This window comes from Sparus aurata, chromosome 20 (genome assembly GCF_900880675.1).
Source record: "Sparus aurata chromosome 20, fSpaAur1.1, whole genome shotgun sequence".
NCBI classification, from domain to species: Eukaryota; Metazoa; Chordata; class Actinopteri; order Spariformes; family Sparidae; genus Sparus; species Sparus aurata.
This window is the reverse complement of record NC_044206.1, coordinates 15,795,354-15,807,384: the sequence shown is the minus strand read 5'-3', so window position 1 is coordinate 15,807,384 and position 12,031 is coordinate 15,795,354. Positions and strand designations below refer to the sequence as shown.

Here is a 12,031-nt window from a genome sequence, read left to right as displayed (position 1 = left end):
GGTGGTGATCAGTTGACAGCTCAGCCCCTCTCTTCACCCGAGTGTCCAAGACATACGGCCGGAGGTCAGATGACACGACCACAAAGTCGATCATTGATCTCCGGCCTAGGGTGTCCTGGTGCCACGTGCACATATGGACACCCTTATGCTTGAACATGGTGTTCGTTATGGACAAACTGTGACTAGCACAGAAGTCCAGTAACAAAGCACCACTCGGGTTCAGATCGGGGAGGCCGTTCCTCCCAATCACTCCCCTCCAGGTAACACTGTCATCGCCCACGTGGGCGTTGAAGTCCCCCAGGAGAACGACGGAGTCCCCCGGTTGGAGCACTCTCCAGTACCCCCTCCCAGGGACTCCAAGAAGGCCGGGTACTCTGCACCGCTGTTCGGCCCATAAGCCGAGACAACGGTGAGAGCCCTATCCCCGACCCGAAGGCGCAGGGAAACGACCCCTCTCGTTCACCGGGGAGAACTCCAACACATGGCGGCTGAGCTGGGGGGCTATAAGCAAGCCCACACCAGCTCGCCGCCTCTCGCCGCGGGCAACTCCAGAGTAGAAGAGAGTCCAGCCTCTCTCAAGGAGTTGGGTTCCAGAGCCCAGGCTGTGCGTGGAGGTGAGCCCGACTATTTCTAGCCGGTACCGCTCAACCTCCCGCACCAGCTCAGGCTCTTTCCCCCCCAGTGAGGTGACATTCCATGTCCCCATGGCTAGAGTCACCATCCGGGGATTGGGCCGCCGGGGCCCCCGCCCACGACCGCCACCCATATCCCTCTGCACCGGCCCCGTCTGAACCCTCCCGCGAGTGGTGAGCCCACGGGAGGGCGGGCCCACGTTGCTCGTTCGGGCTGCGCCCGGCCGGGTCCCGTGGGCAGAGACCCGGCCACCAGGCGCTCGCCTGCGAGCCCCAACCCCAGGCCTGGCTCCAGGGTGGGGCCCCGGTGACGCCGATCCGGGCGACGTGCACGTCCTTGGTCTTGTTTTATTCATCAGGGGCGAGTGAACCGATCTTAGTCTGACCCGTCACCTAGGACCTGTTTGCCTTGGGAGACCCTACCAGGGGCATTAAGCCCCGGACAACATAGCTCCTAGGATCATTCGGGTGCTCAAACCCCTCCACCACGATAAGGTGCCGGTTCAAGGATAGGACTTAGCCTACAGTATGATAATAACAGCTTCCTGTTACATACATGGAGTCACTTTCTTCACTGTCAATATAAAGTGTACTGTAAAGTTAGCCTTACTGCAAATCTATGAGAGTTTCTTAAATGTTTCAATAGTTTCTTAAGTTTCCCAGTCGCAGTCGGAGGATTGTGCATTTTGCCTTGATGGCACGGGCGACTTCTTTTCTCAGCCCACATGAGTAGAATACCATAATAAACCGTCCTACTACTACATTTATTTACAAGTTGATTTAATGGATTTTCATTTTCCACTCCTAAAAATAAGTGGCAAAACAAGGACAGCTTGTGCCAGCTGGACGTGAACTTTGAAATGTATTTTGAGGATTTGTTTGTTTTAACATTTTTCCATGTTGAGTTACACAAAACTGTTACAATTACAAACACAATGCAAACAAATCCTTCCCTTCATAAAACCCTCTGTGCCCGTGACCGTGATTGTTGCGTACCAAACTTTAACTCGGATTTTCACAGTCTTGTACCCACCAGCAGGCGATGTTCTTTGATGACACACAGCTGCTTGGCCCACTGGCCCAGCCACTTCTTCCTCCACAGGAAGGCGCAGATGTGGGCGTCCTTCATCAGCTCGATGGACGCCTCGGCTGACGGCCACTGGTGCTGCGCCGATGGTGACTTCCCTCTGGTCACCGGCTCTTCCTCATCGTAGGACTCGTATGAGCTGCTGACCGCCTCCCCGTCATCTGAGAAAAAGAAAAAATCAGAAACTCGATGCTGTCACTGAAGAAACTGAAACACACAAAGGTCACAAGGGAGGAGGGGGGTTAAATGGCATGAGTAGCTGCGATACACGTTAAATGATTTTGAGGGGCCGATGATGTCAATGATTTCTTGATGCTGATGACCTTCTTGAGTGGGAGGGAATCTTCTTGCAACAGTCAAGGCTGCAAATAAGCTGTTAAAGGATTGATGGTGATGGTAACAGACAAAAGAAACCAAGATATGATGCAAAGGAAAACAGGAAGTTGATAAGATGGGACCTGAAATTTAGTTTAGCTGTCTGCATGCAGGGCGACGGTCATGCCGGACAACGAGGGCTGAGGACATGCCGGTCGGGGGCCGTGCACATTCTGGCTCATGCCTCAAACAACTGCAGGACCGAGACATGCCGTGCACATGAATACACACAACCAGTGATAGAGAGGTAGCTACCCCTGTTGATAACAGCATACACCACACTGTCAGAGCTGTGCACTCGCATCCAGGGCCCTGAGAGGAGGCCAAAACGTGGAGGAAGAAGAAGAAGAAGAAGAAGGAGAAGAAGAAGAAGAAGAAGAAGAAGAAGAAGAAGAAGAAGAAAAAGTTTGGAAGATTGCAAGAAAATCAGGAGGGAAAATATCTATTTTTATATTCACAGAAAAGATAAATGCAAAAACTCTTTATGAACTGCAGCATATGACACCATTAAAGGGTCATTTTATAAACTTGTGTAGCCTTCCAGCATCAACCTACGCATGCAACATTCTCAGCAACAGGAAACCAGAAGAAGTCGTTTAAGTAGGCTACTTTTCCAAAATCCATGATAGGTCGTCTGGGTTTTACGCAGAACTATGAGGATGCATGAATTGTGCCTAAATCAACCTCATCATAATGTGTCTTTACTCGCCATTAACTGAAGGTATGTTCATTGCTTACGTCAGAGATAATCAGATGAGGCCGTGAAAACAATAACATGCGTCCTCTGACACACGTCTATATTCTCAGCGGCTGTGCTATAGTGATATATATATTCAAACTTATTTACCCCGGCCCGGTACGTGGCTTATGTCTCGCAGTGCAAGAAACCGTCTTCTCAGAAAACCAGATATTTTTTCCTGCAGAGAGTCTCAGCCTGTTTCTATTATGGTTAACAGCTTAAAGGTTTGTGTTTTTCTTAAGAACAGACGCAGTGCAGCTGATGACTGTTTGTCACCCACAGCACTCTTTGGTTTTGGTTTGGAATTTATTGTTAACATATATGTGTGAAATACCACAAGATCAGCAGCAGTGGAAAGACATTTACATGAATTTAAGTGATGTTTGTAAGTACAAGTTTGAGGTACAATTCAATTCAGAGGAAAATATTGCACAGCTTCAGAGCTACGGAGAGATTTAGATTAACAATCTAAAATATTATCATCAAATTAATTATTTATTATTTTTATTATTTATTTTTTATTAATTAAAATAAAATAACACTTTCTTAATCCCTGAGTGGAAATTCACTACCCAGCAGATAAAAAAAGCAAAGTAGATAGTGCTAAACATGTGAATGCATCAGTTATTTAATATCCAATAATACAATATTCTGAAATCGGCCATTCTGCGCAATAAGAACAACATTTGGTGCTTTAAGTATATTTTGAGGCCAGGCGTCTCCTTTTATAAAGAGTCTAGTATAAAGAGATCAAGTTAATAAAATGTGTCATTAAATGCACCAAAATTGATACTGAAACTAAATCTATCCATTAATCAATAAATACAATGTGTGTGTGTGTGTATACATATTCATATACATATATATATATATATATATATATATATATATATATATATATATATATAAATATGTATATATATATATGTATATATATATATATACTCCTTTCAAGTTTACATTTCAGGCAAAATGAAGCTGAGATATCTATTTATGTCCCTACTTATTTATTAATGAATGCCTACATTATTTAACCTTTTAAATGTCTCTTTATCTATTTCTGAATTTGTCAGCTTTCGTCCTCCATACATGGGTTTTGAAAACAAGTGAAGGAAAGATGCAACATATTATTAACGCTATGATTCCTTTTCGTGCACAGCTGATTGCATGACGATGAGGTAATGTTACCTTTTGTGGCTGTGCAAGATTAATAACTGCAATATGATAGTAGTGAAACATTAAAAGTAGTTTTATTTTGTTTTCTTGAGGGTAGCAGTATTGAGAAAGTTTCATAACCAGATAAAGGTTAATAGTTTTAGGTTTAAGTGGGTAAAAGTTTAATGCCTGACTTCCACATTGTGGTTTTGCTTTTAACTACAAGATTTTAGTACTTCTTCCACCTATGAAGGAAAAGGGATTTCCACGGTTTACTTAGTGAACCACCAGCTTTTTGTTCGTTGAACAAGAGGAACTCCTCCTCGCAGGAATGCCTCTTTCACAACACAACTGCAGATATTCTCCTTTTACAGCGAGTAGATCAAGTATTTAATCGAACAATCCATCAGCTGGGCTTTTTGCTGTGAACAGTCTGAGCCAGGGCGATTTGGTTACAAATTCCAGGAAACAAACACGAGCCAGACATTTTCAGCAGCTTATCTAACACTTTTCTTTTTAAGCTTTTGCTAATGACTAATTCTAACATTTACTTTTCTGAATCTTGACTTTTGAAACTGCATAAACAGAACAGAAAAGGAGCTTTAAATGTGCAGAATCATAACAAGCATCAAGAACGTTTTGTTTTAGAAATAAAAACAAAAAAAAAGGCTCACATCTGACCCACTATGTATATTTTCTACATAAAGCACACATGTCGGAGTTTGCGTCTGAGCTGCCAGTTCTTACCATTGAAGGCTTGCCCGTAGGGCTGAGCCTCCTCGTAGTAACTCTCCGAGGGGTCTATGCAGGCGTGAGCGGGAGTCGCAGGTAAGGGGAACGGCTCCCGACCGACCACGCCCTGACGAAACAGGGAAAAAAGAGAGAGAGAGAGGGGTTAGGGAATTTATCGACCCACACTGGCACACTCACAGTATCAACATGTAACCCCCCCCCCAGGTCGGACATGCGTCTAATCCAGCTGTGTCGTCAGGACTATGTAGGGAATTCCTCATGTAACCAAACCCTCGTCTGACCCGGTGCACCAGAGGGTTACACGCCAGCCTTCTGGGGAAGCGTGTGTGTGTGTGTGTGTGTGTGGGCCCTGTGGCTTTCCTGAAATCAATCAGCAGTTTGGCTTCACTTCTGTCTTTCTTCTCATCTCCTGTGTGGTACCGACGGTCTGTCCACCCTTTTTCCAACGCTGCTGGAAACCACCCGACTTTCTGCCACACGGCTGCTTGAATAAGAATCATTCATTCAGAGCAATCTCTGTTACTTTTGCACTAAGCTAAAGTCAGTTATGAGCAACATAATCAACTGCCTTGAGTGTTGAGATGAGTGTTTACAGTACAGCTGAAGCTATACTCCACTACTATATATGTATTTTTCTCCATAAACTGGCAATGGACACATTTTTCGCTTTAACTTATCATTATGAAGCCTTAACCCTCACCAAGTAGACCATTAAAAACTGAAGGATACCTACGGGGTTTTGCTTTCCAACCTTCTATAAAACGGCTACAAGGTTTGCTGATTCACACATCCACACATGTGGTAATTTGCTGAAGATTCTGGAGAAATTCTGGAGAAAACTGTTGTCAGATCAAGCATTAAACGTCTCAGGGACGCAGTCACACCTCGTCAGACAAACACAGTTCCCTGGAATTGAGGAAATTGGCTGACAATAGCTTTTCTGTGAGCAATTACAGCATGTTAAAAAGTCCATTCATCACGCCCACGTCCACCTTACTCTCTGTGTGAGTCGCATCATCGGATGTTGATATTTCTGATGCCTGTGTCGACCGGGAGGGCTTTTTCCGTAACGTAAACACATTCTTTATGCCCTCGACCTGCGACCACAAGCCTCAAGCTATCCCATATCTATGGTGGCAGGCAGGAGATGGCAGATATGCATGTTTTTCACCTAGTACGTACCAGAAGTAGACAGCAATCTCCACATTCTTTCCGGTGTAAAGAGGGAAAAATATAGCTTCAGAGATGGGTGATATCCTCGAAGGAAAACGTACATGCTAAGACACCTGAGGACACCGCTCGTATATTCATATCGCAACAGTTTGATGTTGCTGACTATATTTTTGAAAAAGTTTTCTCAAGTGAACTCTATGAAACCCTACAAGTTGGGGGGGGGACATGAAGCGATTTCTTAACCATGTCTGACGCTTCCTCCCACTGCTGATCCGGACGCGCCGTCTGCTTTCCTTCATTTTACCCTGAGATTCCCCCAAGGCCGTCACATTCTCTGCAAGATCACAGAAATATGAAATATAGCCCCTGAGCAAAAAAGAAGCCGCATGCATCATCGCGAGCAGCGCCTGAGGGGAGGATGGCTCTGCGGGAAAAAAAAAAGTCAGCACGTTCACGAAGCTGAACATCATGTCAAGATCAGAGTTTGGTTAATTGAGGGCGGGGAGCAGCTGATCAGAACGGCGTAGTTTCTCTTCGGTGTTTGATGAAGGAAAAGCTATTCCCTCCATGCAAAGACACTCCACTTTGGGAGTTAAATCATGTTTGGTGTGCAGCAATGAGCAAAATTTAAGAGAAAAGAGGCAGTAAAATGCAGCGGTTAGCAGCCTGTGGTGGGTCTTCAGATAGTCGTGCTTCAGTGAAGTTTTAGGGAGCAAAACAAATACTGAAAAACAAATCAGGTTCGCCTGTTTGTATAAAACCGATCATTGCTGATGTGGGCTGTCGAAGACAGTCAGATCCCAAGAAAACAGGGAATCCCCTGCTCATGAGCCCTTCTTCCCACCATATCGCATCAGTGGACTAACATACTTCCAGTAACGCGTAGCAGATGCCGAGATCGGTCAGAATAACTGGCGTCATGTTCAACACCGGCACACACTCGCAGCGAGCATGACTTGTTTGTGTGATTAGACCCGCGGAGTAGAAGTGCGTGGGACAGACAGAGATGTTATCGCCGCGGTTTTAAGGAGCCTTACATCAGTTTCACATTACGGAGCTGTTGAGGATTTTTTTCATAATGCAAGTGTCAGCAAATACACATGTCAGGATGTTTCAGAGTTCCAATTTTCTCTCTTCAAAATGATGCAAACACGTGAAAATCCTTTTAAAAAAAAGGTTATGTGACGAAATGCAAACTGAGAGGCCACACTTATTTGCCTCTTGTTTTCCTTTACAGCACTTAAAGACATAATATGTAGCAATTCTTTGCGTTTCATTTGGACGCCTGTTGTTACGTCTTCCAGGAGAGAGTCAGATAGTGAGGAGGGAAGTGACTAAACATAACGTGAAGGCAACTTTAAAACATTACCTCATCCGTGAGCATACGTCAAATGGATTTTCATCAGCATTGCTGGGAATACAACAACTCACATGAACCCATGAACTCATCGTCCACTCACGACTTTTGCTTTGCTGTGATTGAGTGGCAGATATTACACGCTGTGCCTTTAAAGTACAACCTGGGCTTAGCATATATCTTTATGCTTTTTTTTTTTCAAATCAGCCTTAGCTTAGCTGACATTACTGTTTGATGATGTTACAGCAATGTGACAGGAAAGGCGTACATTAACTCAACAGACATCTTGGACACAGCTATTTATGCCTGGAAGTAAAACTCCCTGGATGTAATCAAACGACTGCTAACATTAGTCAGCAGGTTACTAACGGTTGCTAATTCCGTTAGCTTGAAAAACGTCCCTCAAGTTTTTCACTGTCCATCCATTTTCCATTTTCACTGTCCATCCATTTTCACCTTTCAGTCGCTGAGCAACCGCAAAAGTGGTGAAAAGATAACACTTGTCAGATTCCCTGTGTTAACGCGACTCCTACAGCGATATCACACTATCCCAGCATTCGAACTTCCCACCCTAGCCCCTGACGTCAAGGGTTAAATGGCCGCCACGTGAATCTGGCCTCTTTATCCAAGCATTTCAGCTAAACAACCTACCGCCTTTGGATGTTGGGGTTGCACACAGACAGACTGTTTTAGCACGACAAAACAAAGGAGCCCCATAAATACTTTAAATAAGTTCAGGGGACAGAATTAAACTTCATTGGCTTTTCTTTTCAGACGAAGGCCAAGTCTAATGTCTTGATACAGAACAAGATGGACGATGCCATGAATCACGGAGGAGCAGAGTGGAATCGAGCCAGTTTCACAATAATGGAAACAAACAAGCCCTTTGGATCAAAGGAGCCAATAAAATATATGTCACCGACATTAACATCGGCCGAATACTTGTAGATTAATAGTAGAGCTCTTTGATGATGGCAAACTAGTTCATTGAAATGATAAACGATTAAAAAACAAAACAACCTATAGGGATTAATAATAATTACAGAAGTATTTATTTGATAAACAATAACATTAAAAAGTTGCAACACAGCACATTATGTCATTTTGTGGTTTTGCATTTGACCACAAACTGGCTTAAATCTATTTCAACCAGCACTGTAGAGATTCTTTTGTGAGTGTGTGACCCCGGAAGTAAGAGAGACAGCTACAACAGCTCAAGGGGCTGACGGGGACCTCGTAAGACAAAGTGATCCCTCTGAGAAAAAAAGACCATAAAGTGTAGTGCGCGCGCGCGCGCACACACACACACACACACACGCACACACACAGTGTAAACTGCTCCACAGTGAAAGAAAAACAGCAGTCCAGGCATCTGTTATTAATTAAAACAAAGAGCCAGGCATTCCAGAGCAGCAGCAGCAGCCCCCCGGACCGCCCACCCACCCTTATCTCCATCTTCTTTCTCTTTCTCTCTCAGTTTTAAAAAAAAAAACGAAAAACGAAATCTGTCTAAGGAGGAGCACTTTGAGCCATTCCACAGAACAGCTGGACTGATATGAAACAGAGGAGAGGGGACATGCCAGGTGTAATTCATTTTCTACCAGAAGACTCCAGTCACTTCAGCTCCTTCCTTTCACTTCCCACACACACACACACACACACACACACACACACACATCCTCACCACAGAAACATCGGGCAGAAGGAATGGATCGAGGAGTCAGAGCATAAATAACAGGGAGCAGGGGTGGCGGAGGAGGAGGAACAGGGGTGTGGTGGAGGGGGCTTTGAGTAAAGAGTGGGAAAAAGAGCCCAAAAAACGAACGAGTCAGAGGAACATGGAAAATCCCTGGTTCCCATGCCAAGAATCTGGCACACTGAAAACACACACACACACACACACACACACACACACACACACACACACACACAGAGTGTATCTGAGAGCCTGCTGGGAGCTCAGAGCAGAGGAGAAGGTAGTGATAAAAATAATCAGCGTGGCTCAGCTTCAGAAAGCCAGATTGGGGAGAACTCTCTGGACACTTGTAACATACTTTCTTTTCGATCAGAAACACCTACATAGGGTAAAAAAAGTCTTCTAATTGTATTTGGAACAGCTGCGTTGCATCTTGGGAAGCAGAAAGAGCTCACGTGATCGTGTACATTGTTAATTTTTCCATTATCTTGTCTTCTTGGGAAACTCCTCGGAACCTTTCATCTCTTGGGTTGCAGATTTTAGTTTTCCCCTATTGTATGTAGAAATGTTTACAAGTAAGAAACCAATTTAAAGTATACAGTTAAAAAAACAAAGTATAATACACGTGTTTAAGACTGAAATACTCATGTTAAACCAAACTGGATCTGAAGGGGCAAAAGCTGGAAGACAATCATGAATAATTCAGCAAACACTTAAGCAAACCGGTTATATTGTGGTTGTGATAATCACCACTTGCCTGCAGCCACATTACCGCTTACTGTGCATGTCAACAGTTTTCCTTTCCCTGCCTGACGCTTGCGAGTGGCACAGCTGCTATCTATAGCACCGCTCTATTTTCAGACCATGCAGACGGGACGCAATGGAACCCTTGCAAACCTTTATTTACCGGCCACTTCTGGGGAAAAAATGCCTCAACTACACCCGAGGCGCACACTGTCTTGTCACTTGTTAGCCTGTTTAAGGAAGAGGAAAGACCCGGGGTTTAAGAGATCATGGAAGCGCCCGAAGGCCAGGGAGTCGACCGGGATATTCATGCCGGGAATGCAACCCTTGGTCGGGAGCAACAGGCAGGCTGGGTGAGAGTGAGGGTGGAGCAGAGCTGGTTCACCGTGGAGCGGGCCTTGCTGGCGAGCTCCAGCAACTACTTCTGCGCTCTCTTCCACTCTGGGATGGTAGAAAGTCACCGGGACGAGCTGCACCTGAAGGGAGGGGTGCGCGCAAGGGGCTTCCTCATCGCCCTCGCCATCTGCAGGGGCGAGATTCCCACTATCACCGAGCCCGATGAGCTCGTCGAAGCCGTCGAGTGCGCCGCTTTCCTGCAGGTTCCGTGTTTGGTGCAGCACCTTTGCGACATTATCGACTCGGACAACTGCCTCCTGCTTTACCACGCTGCCTCCATCTTCGGGGTGCAAGCGCTCTTTCACAGGGCGGCTCTTTTCCTTTGTGACGCTTTTGACGATCTGAAGGAAGCGGCAGAGAGCACAATTCCTGAAGAACTCATTGAATACTCTCAATCATTGTCTCCTACTTCCTATATTGCTATTGGCACACACTCGCCTTCCATGGAGCTGCTGCACGACTCCTTCAGGGTTGTTTGCTACCTTGACGAAAAAGAGGGAGAGTGGAAGCATCTGACGAACCTCCCGACTCTGTGTAGCACCTCCATGGCCGGAGTGGCGGTGCTTGACAATCGACTGTACATTGTTGGGGGAGTTTACGGTTATGGCAAGGACACAGTGGACGCCAGCTTCTGCTACAATCCGGAGTCAGGGGTTTGGACTGCTCTTCCAGGTCCCCAGCAACCAAGATATGACTTCACTCTGCTGGGGCATGATGGACGACTCTATGCCATTGGTGGAGAATTCCAAAAGCGGACCATTTCCACGGGAGAGACTTACGACGTTGAGAAGCAAGAGTGGACATTTATACAACACGCGCCGAGGCCTGTAGCATCCGCCGCTTGCGCTGTGGCAAGACGGCGGATGTTTGTTTGCTTCTGGAAACCACCGGACACCACAGATATCTATGAGTACATACCAGTGAAAGATGTGTGGAAACTTGAAACAACGATGATCAAATCTCAAAGCTATGGCCACTGCATGGCGGCTCACAGGGACAATCTGTACGTGATGCGCAACGGGCCTTGTGACGACTTCCTGCGCTGTCTGATGGACTGCTACAACATTACGACGGGCCAGTGGACAGCCATGCCCGGACACTACATCAACAGCAAGGGGGCGCTGTTCACCGCGATGATACGAGGGGACTCGGCGTTCACAGTCAAACACATGCTGACGCTTGAATACACCATCGCCGGGAACGTATGGAAGCCCCGCAGGCAGATGAAGGGGTTTCCAAAGAGCGGTTCACTGTGGACGTGTTTACTCAGGCTGCCAAAGACGGGACCAGTCACACCACAGCTTGGTGCAGCAGGGGAGGAAGACGAAATGTCTTTGCCAGACACATCTGAGGGATTTGTGGAAGCCGTACCGCACCCGTGAATTGCCTGCTAACCTGAAAAACAATGCCACGTTTTTGAGGGGAAGTGTCTAAGAATAAAATACTCTGGCGATTGCATAGTCACACAAGTGTTCCTCGTTTCAGTGCCTTCACTTTTCACATGCACTCACGCTTGCACACGTGCTGACACTAAGCATTTGTTCTGATTAGCAACAGCTGCTACTGTAGTTTATGTTAGAGGGAGGCCACTGTGCATGTGTATGTGTGTGTGTGTGTGTGTGTGTGTGTGTGTGTGTCCAAAGTTCAAAGGCACTGACGGGATGTTCTAAACCCCTCGTTCGACATTTTCCTGAAGTCACACTGGGCCAATTCAGGAGTCCACCGGCCTCCCAGTCGACATAAAACACACCACAGCTCTCTCACACACTCTCGGATACTCACTTCCACAGGTTTCTTGCCCCATGAGTGATTAAATACCTGTTTCTGTGGGAGAATATGTTTCACGTAGCCTCAGGGTTGTGACTCTGAGGTTTGTGGGAAATGCTTTTGGCTTGCATGACCGCAGACTGCATTTCTTTTAGTA

At 45.9% G+C, this 12,031-nt stretch overlaps 2 protein-coding genes across 4 annotated transcripts in view; one reads left to right on the top strand and one right to left on the bottom strand.

Annotated features, from left to right (window-relative positions):
* Positions 1–12,031, bottom strand: part of afap1l2 (actin filament associated protein 1-like 2) — a 43,537-nt gene that overhangs the window by 10,988 nt on the left and 20,518 nt on the right. For 2 of the 3 annotated variants that reach the window (XM_030401115.1, XM_030401116.1), the window contains exons 5-7: positions 4,736–4,847; positions 2,350–2,406; positions 1,666–1,880 (exon numbers count right to left, since the gene is read on the bottom strand). In XM_030401115.1, coding sequence (XP_030256975.1) covers positions 1,666–1,880; positions 2,350–2,406; positions 4,736–4,847 — 384 coding nt within the window. The remainder of the gene's footprint in view (positions 1–1,665; positions 1,881–2,349; positions 2,407–4,735; positions 4,848–12,031) is intronic. The other variant, XM_030401117.1, reaches the window with a different exon arrangement.
* Positions 9,592–11,771, top strand: LOC115571631 (kelch repeat and BTB domain-containing protein 13). The gene has a single exon (XM_030401118.1). The coding sequence runs from the start codon at positions 9,981–9,983 to the stop codon at positions 11,487–11,489; it is 1,509 nt and encodes a 502-aa protein (XP_030256978.1). The 5' UTR covers positions 9,592–9,980; the 3' UTR covers positions 11,490–11,771.

What these genes read in the sequence shown, in the direction of transcription:
- LOC115571631 (XM_030401118.1), top strand. Translation starts at nt 9,981, where the DNA reads ATGGAAGCGCCCGAAGGCCAGGGAGTCGACCGGGATATTCATGCCGGG.